The sequence below is a fragment of the Motacilla alba genome, chromosome 5 (genome assembly GCF_015832195.1).
Source record: "Motacilla alba alba isolate MOTALB_02 chromosome 5, Motacilla_alba_V1.0_pri, whole genome shotgun sequence".
Lineage (NCBI taxonomy): Eukaryota > Metazoa > Chordata > Aves > Passeriformes > Motacillidae > Motacilla > Motacilla alba.
In genome coordinates this window covers 2,039,759-2,057,567 of record NC_052020.1, presented here as the reverse complement: position 1 = coordinate 2,057,567, position 17,809 = coordinate 2,039,759, and the positions used below count along the sequence as shown (strand labels likewise).

General features: G+C 39.8%; 1 protein-coding gene across 3 annotated transcripts in view; it reads left to right on the top strand.

Annotated features, from left to right (window-relative positions):
• NELL1 (neural EGFL like 1) overlaps window positions 1–12,851 on the top strand; it is a 286,471-nt gene extending 273,620 nt beyond the window's left edge. For all 3 annotated transcript variants that reach the window (XM_038139924.1, XM_038139923.1, XM_038139922.1), the window contains 4 exons: window positions 383–576; window positions 5,759–5,935; window positions 7,568–7,792; window positions 9,038–12,851. In XM_038139924.1, the coding sequence (XP_037995852.1) occupies window positions 383–576; window positions 5,759–5,935; window positions 7,568–7,792; window positions 9,038–9,088 (647 nt within the window). In that variant the 3' untranslated portion in view covers window positions 9,089–12,851. The remainder of the gene's footprint in view (window positions 1–382; window positions 577–5,758; window positions 5,936–7,567; window positions 7,793–9,037) is intronic.
• The last annotated feature ends 4,958 nt before the right edge of the window (window positions 12,852–17,809 follow it).

Genomic DNA, 17,809 nt, shown 5'->3' with positions numbered 1-17,809 from the left:
TGTAAAACCCAGAACAGAGAGTGGTCTAGTTAACAGGAAGTCACTCTGCTTGCTAGTTTCCAGTCATTGGGAAATGATTATCCACATTTATCTGAAGGTTCAAATTTTCCACTGATATGAGGTTTCACCAAGGTACCTCATACTCAGCATTTACAATTCAGCCTGATGGAGATCATTTAAGAGTTCTTTGTGGAATCAAAGTAAATGCTGAAGAATAACCTAAAACCATCAGTGCTTTAAGTATACCAAGTAAATATGGAAGCTGTAAAAAGGAATGCACTCTCAGCCACCAACAAGAATTAGCAATACTTACTTAATTCAGAAATCAAACTTACCCCATGAAAAATGTGCCCAAAGCTTTTATAAATCTGCTGTTTTGCAGATATCGATGAGTGTGCCTTAAAGATCCACACCTGTTGGAATGATTCAGCCTGCGTGAACCTGGCAGGAGGGTTTGACTGCCTTTGTCCATCTGGGCCATCTTGCACTGGAGACTGTCCCCACGAAGGTGGCTTCAAGCGGAATGGGCAGGTGTGGACCCTGCGAGAGGACAGATGCTCCGTGTGCTCCTGCAAGGTGAGATCCAGCTGGCCTGGGGTCCAGGAGTGCTTTAATTCTGGGTTCATGTCAGAAACCCAGTACTGCAGTGCTGCAGTTGTTGGCAGAAATATTAGCCTAAGCCTAAGGCAAAAGATAAGCTGTGCTGTGGACACTGAAGCTGGGATGGGGATATTCTTCTGGGAAGGCATTAATTTTCTTGATTTGCACAACCACATACAACTGAATAATGGCTAGCCCTGCTGAGCTTTACCATGTCACCCTGTGGGCCAGAGCATTTCAGAGTGTGCCTTATAGAGGGTCTTTCATTACCCTTTAACACAATGTGCAGGTTCCAGTATGCTTACTGGAAATGCTAAAAACTGATTTTAATTTCTCTTTCCTATGAATATCCATCTCTCAGCACTGTAGTCAGCCCACTTCCTGTTGGCTGTGTTTCCCTATGCTTGGAATATATTTGAATTAACTGGGTGAGAAGAAAGGTGGGGGCATGAGTCAAAGGTCAGAAGATCCAGCAGCAGGCACTTAATTTCCTCAAAGTGAAGAAGGGTGAAGGCTGGCTTTTTCCTTGGCTGTGTTGGCAGGTCTCCCACTTAAGCAGTGCACCTCTCTCTGCTTGTTTGGAGAAGCCAGGTCTGCTACCAGTGGAGGTACCTCAAAGAGTTAACATTTAGATCAGGGTGGGGGTTTGTTGGCTTGGGGTTGGTTGGTTTGGGGCTTTTTCCCCCTGTACATTACCTTTTTTAAAAATTTTTGTTCGTATGGTAACCAAGTTAGAAGAACATTTGGCTCTGCTTTCTTGATTTTCACTAGTTAACAGAGGAATGCTCTCTTTGAAGTCAGAAGAATTTTAGAAACAGCCTAATCTGAGAAGTGGTTGGTCTTTTATAGTCGCTTTGACCTGATTTGTTCATAGTATGGGTAAAGCTGTCTAAAGGCACAGCAGAGCACTATAGGCCCATACCTGAGTTCAGGTAAAATTAGGTTTTGGCCTCTGTGAGAAGCTGAAGATGGAGCATGGGAATTGGCCTATCAGTCTCCATATCTCAATGCTTGGGAGCCAGAGAAGCAGAGGGGAACAAAGGGAAGGAGGTGTTTTGAAGTTGCAAGCTGAAAGCCTCATCCTTTCTGTTTTGCAGTGGTGTAGCAGAAAGGAAAATTAAGACTTCAGAGTGAGTACAACCTAAAAAGTACAGTGCTGGTTTGGGCTCAGTAGGGAATATGTTCTTGTGAGTTGCTATATTTTTTACTTCAAGTAGCCTCGAGCTCCCTAAAACTCCTCCTTTCAGAAACAGAAGTACACAACTTTACTGAATATATATCAAGCTTTTATGGTAATCTTGGGGAGCTGGAAAGCTTATGAAAGGATTTCCAGTCAGTAGACAAAGCAATTTAATATATGTGAAGACATCTAGTCTGCCTTTGCAAAATTATAACTATTAGTATTCACATTTTAGATTGCTTGTAATTTGTGTTATTTACCATTTCTCATTGCATGTGTATCTTATGTTGAATATACTTATTAGTATATGAAAATACAGAAATTATTAACTGGTACATAGTTTAAGCTGAGCCTGACACTGTCGTTATGACTCCTACTATGTGTCTTCCTCACTTCAAATTTTCCCTCTGTGAATTAACATTTGCATTTAATTTCATTCCAATAGCTGCCTGATTCAAGAGCAAATTCTTGTCTACAGATTAAGGAAAACAGGAAGAACTCCTTATATATCCCATCTCAGGCAGAATGTAAAGTCTTCACTCAGTGTTTAATGAAACTCATTTTTATACATCCTGATAGCTTCCATTACACTAGACTACTCAAACCTCTCCCTTTCATGCAGTTGCATGGAAAACTGACCCTGCTTGATCTTTTGCAGCCTGCCAGTTTGCCGTGAGGAAAAGAGCAGAATGTAACTAAACCATTCCTTATACTGCTTACTCAAACTTTGCAATGATCCTACTTACTTGTTTTATTCAAAAAAAAAAAAAAAAAGGCTTTTGTTTTGCTATAGTTACTCTGGCAAAGGACAGGTGGATATATTCTGTGCATTGGCTGAAACACATAGTTACCATCTTTAAAATATTTTAACTTGCAATCAGGTAGAAAGAAAATACATTAACCTTACCTAATGCACTTCAAAGCTATTTGTGAAGAAGAATACTATAGAATAGAGGAAATTATATTGCTTCATTTATATAATGAAGCAAAGTGTCATTACTGAAGCACAGGCTATTTCAGTGGTCCACTGGACCCAGTGTCTTCAAACCATCCTTGTTCATGGAAATGTTTACAAAATCATAAATTCTCAAAACTATAAATAACCATTGTTCCTTTAGTACATTTGACATATCTTGTATAGGTGTCTTTCTGAACTATTGTGGATTTAATAGACCATCATATTTAAGGCTAGAATTTGGAGTGGGGAGCTGTTGTGCTCTCATGAAAAAAGCAAAGCCTGGCTGTGCAGTCTGGGCAGGCTATGTCTGGGCTTTCCAGTCTGTCTTCTGGTTAAGGCAGCCCTCCCTTGCCTGTATTAAAAAGGCCTGGAAAATGCAGCACTGGGAGCAGGGGGATCTGCCAGGCTGATGTGTGTTCCTGAGGGTGAGAACCACTTGGTGGTTTGGTTTTTGCAGGGCCTGATTTCTTTCCAAACTGACTTTGAGGCTCTGTGAAAACTTGGACCAGCCTTAACAGCTATTCTCTTCTGTGTCAGTTTTTCCTTTGATAAGAACAATTTTATGAGCATACCTCTGATGCTTTTGAAGAATGTAGAACTGATTCAGTGAGTGAGGTAGGAAGGAAGAGGTAGTAATAAGATGCTATATGTTATTACTCACCTGAAGAAAATAAGGTTTTCTATATATGTTTCTCAATTTTCTATGTATTTCTCAGGGCTACTGCTGAGCTGCAAAGATGCACATGAGATAGTGTAGCTTATGAGGCTTTGTGCCACTGCAGTATAGGGATAAAAATGTTTTTTGAAATGTACTGAGCTAATGAGGTTGTACACAAAACAGAGGTGCTTAGAGACTAAACAGAGTAGCAGTGTATTATGATTACCAAAAGTTCTCTGGCAAAATAATCAGGGTTTTTTCAGTGTTCTGAAATATAGAGAGTAAAGGCAACATAGAACATGCTCGGGGAAACACAGAATTACCAGCAGTGTCACCAGCCAAAAAGGGAATTTTGAAAATTGATCTTGAAAGCTTAGAAACTGAATTGCATTTAAGCAGATGGGCTGTTGTTAGCCATTATTAATCAGCACAGAAGAGGAGAGATGTCGCTGTTGAGGTGGTCGCGACACAAAGCAGAGACCACAGGCAGTCTCAGATGGCAACTCTTTATTATCAAACATGGCTGACCTTTTATACACTTTCTGATTGTTTATGCTTCTTCTACCCTAACTATTGGTCACAATAAATCAACATAACACCATTGGTGAAAAGTTACAGTGACTTAACTAACTTTCTAAAAATACTTCATCCAGCTGCAAAGTTCTCTTCTTATCTTTCTTCAGTTCCTCACTTCTCTTGGTCTCCTTGGTTGCAGCCTTGGAGACAGCTCCTTATCAGCTTCTTCTTGCTTCTCAGCTTCTTCTCACTCCTTTGGCTAACAGGCCCGCTATTAGCCCCTTCCACAGAGAGAGACTACCATGGTCAAGGTTCCCTGGATTCCTTTCACAGTCCTTCATGCCTGGTGCTGGTCATCCTGACAGAACTGCTGGGCTAAGCTGGCTGTTGATGGGCAGCTGGACCTGGCTAAACACATGGCTAAGGAAAAGGGCTACTGCCATTCTTCCTTGTGATTTACTCAGACTGCTGAGTAAGGAGATAAAGTGGCAATCTAGCCACTAGTACAGAATACTTATCTTGGTTTGATACAATGCTGAAGAAAGCTTGTAGAGTAATATATGCCCTGCAGTTGCAAAAGTGGTTCAGACCCTTGTTAACCTGGCACATTTTTCTACTTTCTCATAATTTTGTGTTGTCTTCAGCTTTGCTTGTTAGGCATAAGAAATAATGATTATTTTTACAATAGCAAGGAATATTCTAATCCATTCAAAACTACGATGAAATGCAGCAGTGATGCTGAACTGAGATGGCATTGTGATTCCCTGATGCTGATTTTGTAAATGTTGCATTGTGGCCAAGACTGGCTTTGCTTTAAAACATGAACCAAGCCCTGGTTCCTGTACATCAGATCATAAGCACTCACCCCCCCATGCTACAAGATGAGCATCCTAGTCTAGTGGAAGGTGTCTCTGCCCATGGCAGGGGAGGTTAGAACAGGATGACCTCTAGTGTCCCTCCCAACTCAAACCATTCTGTGATCCTTTCCCATGCTTATGGCTCTTTTGTCTGCCTGTGGAAAAGACATCCTGGGCTGCACTCGCTCTGATTAGAAATAAGTTCTTTCCAAGGATCAGAGGAAATAAATTCCATTGCATTGAAAGGTGTTCCTATATTTGGTGGCAATGAAATTTTCTTCCTTACATCAGATAATAGACTCAGAACAAAGTTCCCATGACGCTGGGAAAAACTGCAAGGAAATGAATGGAGTTGCTTTAGGAGCTGTATAGTTGTGAGTCAAAGCAGAATATAGCTTTATCCAGGCCCTCTGTAATACATACCCTGAATTATAATGAATGATAAGTTCTTTTATCTTTAAGCTAGTGTAATTTAGGTCCATATGTGGGACGGACACAGAGGTCAGAATAAAGAACAATTAGTGCTACTGTGATTGTGCTGTATTTTGTCCTGATTTAGTTAAAGGGATCACCTTTATTCAAGTTATTTTCCTCACAGTGGTACCTTCAGTCAAAAGAGTGCTAAATAAATATTATATGTATTAGAGTGGCAACTGGTTGAAGAGTTGATGTAACCAATGAGATATGAAATTGCTTCACTGTATTTCACTGAGATACTGACTGCTTTTAAATTCAGTTGGCTGGAGACAGGAAAACAGTGGTGTCATATTCAGACAGAATTGCATCCATGCACTGACAGGAACTGGGATAGTACTGGTATTTGTTGTATTATGACAGGCAAGATCCACTCCTTATTGGCATGGAATACACTAAGAAATTAATATTTCCTGATAAGCCAAAGATGTGCCCTTTGCTGTAACCCCCTGTGCCCTTACCTGGGTTGCTGTCTGGCAGTTTGTGGCTGATGTCAGGGCAATGTGTGCTGGCAGGACGGGAGGATTTTCTGCCGGAGAACAGCCTGTGACTGCAGGAACCCCAGCGCCGACCTCTTCTGCTGCCCGGAGTGTGACACCCGCGTCACCAGCCAGTGCCTTGACCAGACGGGGCACAAGCTCTACCGCAGCGGGGACAACTGGACCTACAGCTGCCAGCAGTGCCGTTGCCTGGTATGAGCAAAGCAGTTTGGATGGGAGTAAGAATAATAAGGATTATGACTTTCAGCAAAACAGACCTGGAGGCAGGCTCATGGCTCCTTCTTCACGTGCTTTTCAGGCTGGGGGAGATGATAAAGCACTTAGGGAGCCCAAGAGAGCTGAAAGCTACACCATCAGTTTTCATCTTACTGCTGAATAAGCAGTCTAATGAGAAAAATTGAAAGCTTGACAAAAGCTTGGAAACTTTGATACTATATTAATTTTAGCATTTGTCTGCTTTTGAGAACTTCTATAAGGTTGTCTGATATTTAATGACTTTTTCAAACCTTCTACGCATGTGTTGGTTGAAGAAGTTTTAGTTTTTAATTACATCTGGTGGGCCTGTCTTGTCAAAAGGAATAATAATTTTATTTATTTATTTGTTTGTTTGTTTGAATTCTGCAAATCTGGAAACATGGAGTGCCAGTGCCACTGTATAAATTAGAAAAAATTAACCAAATAAGGATAAAGAAGACTGAAATTACTAGAAAAACATACAGAATAAGGATCACTTGTTTTATCATTAGACACTATAGATTATTCCCTTAAAGCTATAGGTTTTACACAGATATGCTTATTAGTGCATCAGTGAAGTTCATTAAAATTATCAGTTTTCCATTTTTAGCTGTCTGTGTAACACAGTCTTTATATATGTTACTAATCAAGAGGTGTCTGAGAATCAGGAAGGAAATTACATTCAAAGCTAAGTTACTGTCACAAGGTAATTATTCATAATGCACAGAGTAAGTATTGAGGTTGTGGCTTGCAGTTTCTTGGCTAATTTTATGATTGGGATAACATCCAATGCTATAAGACAGTGATGCCCTGAATCAGTGTTGTATGTAAGGTTCTGTGCAGTGTGTGATGTTCTCAGCATCTGAAGTATTTACAGATCAGTATAGAGCAAGTTACTGAAGAACTTTCCAAGTTAAATTTAGACACACAGAGAAGTACTGTGAAGAAATGACCTGATGTTTTTGTCTTCTCCGTGTCTCTATCTGCTAAACTGTTTCAGGTTTTTTCAAATAAAAATATTAATAATAAAAATAAATAAATAATGGAATAAAATAAGTCAGTGGAACACAAATGGTGTTGCTCTAACGATTCCTTTAGGAGCTGACAATAAAGTTGATATTGGTGGTTGCTACTTAGATCAATGTTCCGTGCTTCTCCAACGTACTTACCTACATCTATGTGTAGTGTTAATTTTCTATTTAAGCGCTTGCTGTGATCCTGCAGAGATGTTTATGTGATGAGGAGTAGAAAGAGTGCATGAGTCTGCAAGGCAATGACAGCAAAAATTATAGTTTGTAGAAAATATTAGTACCTAGTATTTAACCTTGCCTTCAAAAGCCTCAAAGAACTCAAGTTCTCCTGCTACAATGATAAGTGTTGTTGTTTAGTCAGAAATCAACCAAATGATAATCTGCTACATTTAGGAAACTTCAGCTCAGTATTCAACATGTATTTGTGTGATCAACCAAACTGAGGTCTGAACCATTCAGTTTATTGCAATTTTGGCGAAACAGTGCTTTCAAAAGGGTAAAAAGCTTCTTGTTGGTTCATAAATGGCAAGTACAATGACACTTGCTTCAATATTTATAGGAAGGAGAGGTGGATTGTTGGCCTCTTCAGTGCCCGACCCTGAACTGCGAGTACACAGCCATCTCAGAAGGAGAGTGCTGTCCTCACTGTGTCAGTGACCCGTGTCTGGCTGACAACATCACCTATGACATCAGGAAAACCTGTCCAGATGGCTATGGAATCACAAGGCTTAGTGGTGCTGTATGGACAATGGTGGGATCTCCTTGTACAACCTGCAAATGCAAGGTATGATGGGCCAGGTGGAATGGTCATAGAATGTACCTGATAAAATTGGGGTCCCTGGAGGCTCACATTAAGATCTTGGGGAAGTAAATGAGACCTGAGAGCCAACAGAAAGTCCATGTGTTTTCTGTCTGGCAGAGTATAAGCAAAACAATTCTCTCCTTGTTGAAAATGTTGAGCACAGATGCGTTACTATCCTAGCGCAACTTTCAGACATTCTCTTGAAGTGCCCTTCAGGCATTCTCAGTATGAGTCAAGAGTAACATTTCAGTAATTACCTAGTGTGAATGTTCATGAAAATGTGTATTACAGAGCTGGTAAGCTGAAGCAAAAACACTATTAAACACTTCTATAAAAGTTTCACCAGCAAGTACACAAGTTAAAAGGCATTGCAGCTCTGAGATAAAGGCACTCCCACAGTAGTGATGGGAAGGGAATGTCGCTGTTTCTGTTCCCTGAGCTCATCAAGATGTATTTAATCCAACGGCTCTCATGCAGGAGGGCAGTCTGTTTCCCTTGCTTTGTGCAGAGATGACCCCACTGTGCTAATATCAGAATTATGAAAATGTTGTTTTGGGTTATATAAAATGTTCTTCTGTTCACTCTAGGAGAAAAAGCTATTGCCCCAGGGCTTTAAATTATTGAAGGTAGCGTTTCTGCCATTCTTTTGAGGTTTTTTTTCTGTAGATTTGTGATGGATTAAAAAAAAAGAAAAGTAAAAAAAAAATTTCATTTGGGCTTTTAGTAGTTGCTGTACTTTTTTATTACATAAGATAGCTTTATAAATGACTGTATGTTAGAAAAAGATATTTAACAATGGATTAAATTCCAAAGCTGTATAGTGTTTATGTTGCCCTCATCCCCTTCATATCTGCCATGAACCAAGAACCTGACCTGTCTTCTAATTTCAGAGAAGCAGAAAGCTTCCCTGTGTGGATCACATCAAAATTCTCTCCATTAACTTCTTGCATGAGAGAAAAACCCAATCATCTGTTGCCATTGCTGTGCTGTGTTTTTTTTTTTTATGGAGACCGCATGCAGGTTTCAAGTTCCTGTGGCAGTTCAGGCCAATTCAGTGCTATTTGGCAAAGTTGGCCTCCTCAAAGAACCACCATTGGGAGCAATGCCAACACCCTGGGTGTTGGGGGTAGGTGTTTTTAGGTGGTAGATGTGTCAGGGATGCACCTATGTCTGCATGCCCCCAGCCCTTTGCTCCCTGTGACCTCTTTTGCTTGTTTGTCCGTGCAGAATGGGAATGTCTGCTGCTCAGTGGATTTAGAGTGTCTCAACAATAACTGACCTGGGCAGACTGGACTGTGCCAAGGGAGGAAAACTGCTGGAGTTAACACCTGAAGAAAGCTGTGTGCATTGGCATTTTATACACCAGACAATTACCAAAGTCTCCGAAGGAGGAAGATGTTTGGGAGTTGCCTTTGGGCGCCATCTCCATGCTCATCCTTCTAGCCTTGGCCGGGTGACTTCCAGTACGGCGTATAGAAATCAATGGTTGCTACAAGTTTTCAGTGTTGTAAATTACACACCTTTCCTGTCAAGAAATTTGCAAATATGTTTTAATTATTTCATGGGTAAACTAATGCTGTATTTTTTGTTCTAATTTGTGTATTGACAACATTGATAGAATTCAGCTCTTCTTATTTTGAATCTAGATTTTACAAATACGACAGCCTGTTGTGATTTTGTCCCATTATATCACATACTTGGTTCCAAGGTCCCTGTTAGATGTATTTATGAAAATATGTATGTATGTACAGTCAGATTGCATAATACTTATATTTCACAGCTATCCAACATTTTAAAGCATTCAAAGGTATGGACAGAATGAAAGTAATCAAAATAAGTCTGTCTTAAACTATAAAATTAAATGCCATGAACTGAATGAAATGGCAGAATAAGCACTTTCTTCTTCAAACGTGCAGAGCAGCAACAAGACTTCTATAGTGAGAAATGGAACTAAAACCCCATCCCACTGCAAATTCAACACATATTCAAGAAGGAATCACCAGTCATTATCAGCATTGTGTAGAGTATAATTCCTCTGGATTATACAGTGCTGAAACAGTCAGAGACCCTTAAGATTATATAGTTAAAGTTGAGTCGGTTAGAATTTGCTTTCATTTGCAACATCATTGATGAGTTCAGAATTTTTCCTCTTTTGTGTTTACGGTAATAATGATGTCTGTCATCCTCAGTTACTGCTGCCATAGTGACAAAGTGCAGAGGCACCTGTTCCAGCAACAGGAGACCTTAATGCTTGGTAACTTCCATTACCAACAGCTCAGAAAAAAAATATCTTTTTCATATTTTATGACATTCAAAAATATTTAAATTTACTGTGTTGTTGAGGACCTAAGTTTAGACAGGAATTTAAATCAAGACTCTTAGCCCTATATGGAGGTTAGAGCTTAGATTCTCTTCAGCTAAGGTCTGTTTTTTTCAAGAGACTAGAACGTTTGTGGCATTAGAACAAGAATATATTTCTATGGTGATGCATCTACAGCTTAAATGTCACATTTTTAATGTGCTGTTGTTTTTTGTTCTGCTCATTTGTGTAGTGGGTTTTTTTTTCTTTTTGTTTATTTACTTAAACACACTGAATATATGGAAAAGATTGCAGAAATAGCTATAATGGCTACAGTTTGGAAAGTCTACATTTGTGAGTTTTTCATAGTTTCATGAAGAAAATGTGAAACTGATCAATAAGAAAGAAGTGTGACTATACAGTGAAAATACTAGTTGTTAAAGGAAGTAATATTAAGTTTATAAGAGGACAGTGGTAAAGAATATAAAATTACTTTCAGTCATTCAGATAACTTTATTCCAATTTTTTAACCAGGTTTTGTTTTAGTTAACAGCTTTGTGTGGTAAAGTTAAATTTATTTTCTTAAAAGGCCCCATCATTTTCAGCTAATGATGTATTGACTCTATTTGCATTGCCCTGATGATTGTATAATAAGGGAAAGAGTTGTGTTTTATATGATACTCAAAGGATGTTTGTAAATCATAATGTCAGCTCATTTTGTATTTCACATTGTAAAACCCAATGGTAATTCAGTTGGATAAGATACCCAGTGGGCTGAGATATGAAGGGGAATGATTTAAAATCTGTGGGCATCTAAATAAACTCCTATGTACAGATTGCTTTCCCTTAGTTTTATTAGCAGGATTCTAAAACACTGATCAATGTCCTTTCCAGCTTGAGCTCCTGATGTTGCAAAATAGGAGAAAAAGTGTTTGCCCAGAGGTATAGCATCAGAGTGGTAAGAAATATGTCATTCATACTCAAGCAGAATCAAATATTCCAGTCTGTCATATTGAATTTCTGGAGCTCTGTAAATGGATTAAAGACAGTGCAGTCTCTGAAAATCATTCTTATCCCTTTTACCTTGCAGTATTGAAGCCCTTTCCCAGGATGCTTCTGGAAGCTACAGATCTTGTTAGGATCATATTTAACAGGACCACCGAAGTTCACACTTTTCCACTGCAGACCAATTTTCTCCCAGAGCTCAAATGCAAATTAATTCAGTAAAACCCTTTCAGAGCATTTTATACAGCATTACATGTCATTATCTCCAGAGTGAGGCAGCTTGAATTGTTTACACAAAGTCAAAATGTTGACACAGACCTGTATATGTTGCATTTTAAGCAGTTGCCCTGACTGTGATGAGCTTTCCCTCATGGAGTAATTTGATCACTAGTCACATCACATGTACCTTCAGAGTACTCAGAAGCCCCAGCCCCAGCTCAAAGAGCACATTATGGAAGAAAACCTAATTTCCTGTGTCATATGTGACCAAGGTAAGTAAGAACTTTCAAAACTTCATTCTTGATGAAATTCCCTATTCCCTGTAGAGATATGGACGCTAAAATTAAAATGCTGAAGAAAGCCAGTGTTTATTATAATAATTTAAGAAAATTCTTCTCTTTGTTTGTGAGATGGACACTGTCTCGGATCAGGAGAATGTATATATTTTATATATGTAGTGCATATTTGTAGTGTAGTATTCACTTGAGGAGGACTACTGTTAACCTCTGTGAAAGGAAACTTGCTGCTGGTTAAGGGACTTGGTCAAAGCTCTGGCTCTAGACAATTAGAATTTTGTAGCTGTTTCTATTTATTTATCCTGTGAAAGAGTACTTCCTCTGTAACCCTTCTGATGACAAAAAAAAGTCAACGAGTGACAAACAGAAAATGAAAATTCCAGCTCTGGTAAAATGTCTTTGTCCTCCCCCTTTTGGTAGAAAACTCAGCCTAGGTTCTCTAAACCAGAACCTGGTGTTATGTCTTGAGAGGACAGTGAGTTCTCAGCTCTGCTTCTGTGTGTTTGCAAACTCATGTTCTAGGTTAAAGCAAGTACAAATATTCCTTTTGTAGTGGCCCATAGAGTTATGGACCACTCTGAGCCGTGCTGGTCACCAGGAAGGGCCAAAGCTGAATTATTCCCCACAAATGCTGAATAATATCAGTCCAACTCACAGGAATGTGTGTGGGATTTATTAGTGCCTTTGTGTTGCCTCAGAGACCTAAATAACAACTGTCTTCCAGTAATATATCTTCCCCCAAGAGCTGTCAGTGAGTTTTCGGGTATACAAGATTTAATTAATAACATCTTTTCAATCAGAGTGCAATGACAACCAAAATATCATCTTTTTTTTTTTTTTTTCCTGTGACAGACAATAATGTTTTACAAAACAAAAGGTAAAATGTCAGGAGTGATTACACAAATGGTAGAGTAGATTTTAGCAGAATTAAATCATAACTCCTACGAGCAATATGGGAATGTCTCACATCTAATGGTACTTACATAATCATCATTAATGAGGGGTTTTTAAAAGGGCCCCATGATACAGTTTGATGTAAAATTTTAAGTGAGTGTTGTGATAAGACATAATTGTTTGAGGAACGTATTCTGCCAGCGGAAAAAAATGCCTGCCAATAAGCTCCTCTTCTTAAGGTACATCTTTGGAGCTCATTGAAATTTAAATTGGTGTAAGGAAGATTCATGGTAGTGTAAATTTAAAAAATAAAAAGAAATTTAAAAGATCTAGTCTGGGGTGTCTGAATGCTTCATATCCAATTCTTCTCTGGTAGAAGTTACTGGTAGAAGTCAGCAATAATTCTGACTCAGCTGTCATTGATCTTGGAGGTGTTACTGAGCTGCTGGTATTGCGTGTAATCTGCAAATTACTTGCGGGTGCTAACAGGATTAATTTTTGCTACTATCTGCCAGTGGATAGTCTCTCTTGCATAGGTTTAGGTGTATGTGAGAAGCATGCGCATCAATAAGCTGATAAAAAGGGTCAAGTTCAGTGGTTGTTTTAAATGAAACTATCATCAGGAGGTTGTCAGCATATGGACACATGATGCCAGAAATCATGCCCAGTGGGGAAAAAAAACAAAAAACCACAAGCAAACAAACAAACAATCTAAAATAAGATTCCCAAAACCACATATGTGTCATTTAAGTTTTTTACTGCTACTTCAACTGTGCAGTATGAGGGGTGCACTGAATTCTGATGGGTGGATTTCTCACTGGGAGCCAAATCTTTGCTTCAGCAGTGCCTTACACTTGCATTTTTTATTTCCCAAATTTGTACATGAGATTGTTTTGTTTAAGTGTTTTGATTGAAATTGAGTGGTTTGGGAAAGTAAGGCTTCCCGTGTTCTCTTTGAGAGAGAAGTAGCTGCCACAGGATGTGGACTGATCCAGGCTTCTTTCTTGTATGTGCCTCTACCCCCGTGGGGAAAAACCCCTTTGGGAAAGGGCCCAGAGTGACCTGGCCAGGGCACTGGTGTTCAGGTGGTGTTGTGCTTACAGCCACTGCTTCTGCAGCGCTGGCCACTTCTAGAGTAGATACACAACACCGCTGATGGTGAGGTTTGGTTGTCCTTCTTTCTTCTGTAATTTCTTTCAAATGACTCCTCATGTCATCCCTACACATTTCCCTATCCCAAAGCACTTTATTATTGAGTGCCTTGGTGGTTATTCATGTAGATCCACTTTAGTGAGGAAAGGCTTAGAGGTTCTGCAGCAGATCACACCATCACTCAAACATAACGCAGAGACCAAGGTCTTTTCATGAATTTAAACCAGAGCTGAAAAATCCTGTCTTCTAATAATGCAGTTGATTGATTGCTGTTTGATTAACTCTAAATCTACTTTTCCTCGAGCAAGAATTGAAAATGTACTAGATGTACTCCAGTCCTTCTTTTCACTGGCTTTGACAGATTCCCTTTGGCAGTATTAAATATGCAGATTTGTTTTCCTACCTGAGTGTTATGCAAGATATTCATCCAGGTAATAGAATGTGTGTGTTTTGCTACTGCTGTGTCTCTAGACTCAAAATAGGAAATCCTTACTTAATGTCTATGAAATTAGAATCAGAGAATCACCAAACTATGTTCAGGTAAGCACTAATTTTAATTATAAACATACCCATTAAGGTAAGGGTTAGAGAAAACCAAATATATATTTTTAAAATACCTATGCAGCTGGAGAGGTGGCTTTTCAACCTGAACACAGTTTTGCCCATTTACTCACATTTGTATTAAATAGTTAGCTGATTAGTACACACATTAGCCACACAAACTTAATTTGTGATTCGTAGGATAGAAGACTGCTTTGAGAACTGCTAAATGAAGTCACCTCTTGTGCAGGTTCTCATACAAAAATAATATTAGAAATTGCTACCAGCACTTTCTCAAAATCAGAAGGAAATATCTCTTCTATGGTTTGGGCAATGCACTTTTGCTGTATTTTTTTCTTTTTCTACTGTTACAGCATCGGAAGCCTTTGGAGAGTCTGGGCTGCTGAGACTCAACCCATGAGCTCCCACTGCCTGCAGAGGGGTGGTGGGAGGAGGGCGTGCCATGGGTGGGACGTACTCAGCATGGGATGTGCTGGTCGCTGAAAGCAGCACTGTGGCAGCAATTGAGTGTCTGTCCTTCTTCACAGGTGAAGCAGAGCACAGCAACAAGCTTGATTCCTCTGCATCTTCCTAACTAAAATCAGGAAAAATCTGCTTGGAAGGTGTCTTCTGCTGGTGTCTTAAAAATGCCAGAAATGCCAGGAATTACCTGCTTTTCTTAGTGTTTTGTACAGTAGTGGTTAAGGATGAGCTTCCCAGGGCTGGATGATAAGTAAGTGTATAGCAAAGCAGTTCTTTTCTCAGTGGGCTAATTAGTAATGTCAGCAGGTAGTACTCAATTGTCTTAGGTAGTACTCAATTGTCTTTTGAATTTTGAAGTATTTTAATTCTACTTACAACAAAAAGTGATTGCTCCCTTCTTTGCAGTTTATTTTCTACTTTCTGTGAGTATTTTGCTGATCTCTCAGGCTGTCCCATCACTGCAATCTTACAGCCTGAGCAGGGACTGAGCAGATAACGTGAGGACTAAGCAAAGGAAATATTTGTTTTTATGCCTCTAGTAAAAGGGAAATTTGGAACCGTAACTATCTTTTTTAATTTAAATATCACTTTGTTTTATAGTACCTGTAGCTAGAATTAATGCATCATCTGAGCCTCAGTCTCAAAATACCTGTTTTTTATTATTAAAGTAAGGCAGACCAAACCAGTTACCTACCTTTCAGGCATCCTTTTTTTAATGGTATCTTGCTTAAACACTTATTGTTTCAAGGAACAAGGGAACTGTATTTGACAGAGTAACTCCAGTCTGTCCCTGAGAATGGTCTGTTCCATGTCCTTTTTGCCTGGAGTTCTCAGACCTGGCTCAGCAGTATCCAAAATTCACCAAGAACACCATTGTATCTGAAGACAAGTTGACAGCCTGGTAGAAGGGAGGACAGATGAGCCTGAGAGCAGTCTCACATCAATCCTTAGCAAAGCCTCAGGGATCACCAGGAAGTATTTTGGCATGTGCAGGATGGTGTAAATCACAAATGTTGGCGGCAGTTTTGTGTGCCTCTGGAATTCAGGGGAATTAAGCTGAAGGTTTCCTATATCTAAGTATTGCTCAGCATGAAAGTTCAAAGCTATTTCTCTTCCTGAATTAAAGCATTCTTGTAAAATAGATGGGGTTATGGTGTGTACATATATATCCTCTACAATTGGGGAAAAAAGAAATTGTCCCAGATGACTTTTTCACCTCTGAGTAGCCATCTCATTCTAAGTCAATTGTCAATGTTTGAGATACTATTTACAGAGGAGCTTTTCTAGGGTGACTAATACTATTTCAAGTGAAAATAGATGGATGTCATCTATTTCAGATAACTTGATCCAGTGCAAGGATAGCAATGAGAAATGTCAGTCCTACATGTTCAAAAATTATACCCTAGTTGTTCTAAAATTAAGAGCTAAGTTTAAGGAAAATGTGTGTGTTTGAAAATGTACATTTTTCAGTGATTCAGGATTGTCAGTGCTGAACTTAGATTATTCTTGTCAATAAGACTGAGCTGATGCCTTGAGAAGGCTGACCTAGAACAGAAGCTAGACAGAGTTAAAGAATAAAGTAGGGATTCATTAAAAGGCCTCAGTGGATACACCTTGGGCAGCACAAGAGCCCAGCCAGGGCTACACCCAAGATGAACCCAAATGGTCACAAAATGGACAATCAGTCACAGGGTCTCACACTTTCGTAAGTTCTGGTCCATTTGCATATTTGAGTTAATTGTCCAGTTACAGCTTTAGGTGATGAAGTCCCATCCTTCTTGTTTTTCTCTCTTCAGTCCACGTTGTTTGTGCTCTTGGGCTTGAAACTTTTATTGTTTCCTTGTCGGTTGTCCTTGGTCCCTAGTTAGAGAATGAATTGTTTTGTCTCGCTGCTCTGTGCAGAGAGCTCACCATCCTCTGATATGAAGCTCAGAACTACACACTAAAGCAGCACAGAATCTGAAAAATATGAAAGCTAAAACATAAGGCACCACTACCCTGGCAGTGCAGTGGGCAGATGCCCCAGCAGGCAGGCCCAGCACTGTCAGGGGATAGCTGGTGGAGCATGCTGCTGTGTGTGACTCATTGCACAGGGAGATCGTGACAGGGCAAGGGGCATGGTTTGAAATTAAGAGAGATTTATATTAGATGTTAGGAAGAAATTCTTTATTTGGTGGGTAGCGAGGCACAGCTTGCGCAGAGAAACTGTGGCTGCCCTGGAAGTGTTTAGGGCCAGGCTGGATGGGTCTTTGAGCAACCTGGCCAAGTAGGTGGCATCCCTGGTCCCTTTCAACCCAAGCAAGCCGTTCTGTGGTTTCTCTGAGGCTTTCTCTTTCTCTGAGGTGTGTGCCTTTCCCTTCATGTCAGCAGAATAGCTGAGGAGCGCCTGGGCTCCAGGCGTGGGCTGAGCTGGGGGAGTCCAGCTGCCCTCCAGCAGGCAGTGTTTGGGCCACTTAAGGAGGACCTATTGCTGGACTAAAACATTGATATTTCTGGTCCAGGCCAAGCTCAGTGTGTGTCTGAGCCTTTATTGAAAATAATGGATTGAGATACCTAACTCCTTTTATGGGAGTTTGAGAGTTTTAGGGAGGCAGGTGATGCCGGAGATTGGTCTGTGTTTGGAAAGCAGTGGTGCTTGTACTGACCTACTTTCCTGTCAATGTTTTTCCCCTGAATTTATGCCAAAAGGTGGCATAAACCTGGTGCCAACCAACCCTGGTGCCTAACTGTAAGCAGGAAAAAAAGAACCTGTGAGGACCTTGGCCCCAGCATCTAGAATATAAGGAAGAGACCCTAAAGAGAGACACATTAAGTCTATTAGCACTGAGCAAAAAAAATACAGAATTGTGTACATTTAGTGATTTTAGTTCATAATGGGAATGCCATAATGTAGGAGCAGTGCCAAATTTATAGCACTAGCTCTAATGCAGAAAAACTACTCAGCTAGCACTCATGTCATGAAGTCATGGTGGGGTCTACCTGCACCATGGATTATTGTAACAGTGCATGCAGACACATTTTTATGCAGAAAATACATCCTATCCAAAATTTATCTTTCAACAAGTGTAGTCAAAGTGAAATAAAATGATCAGGAAAGCAGTAAATTTAAAA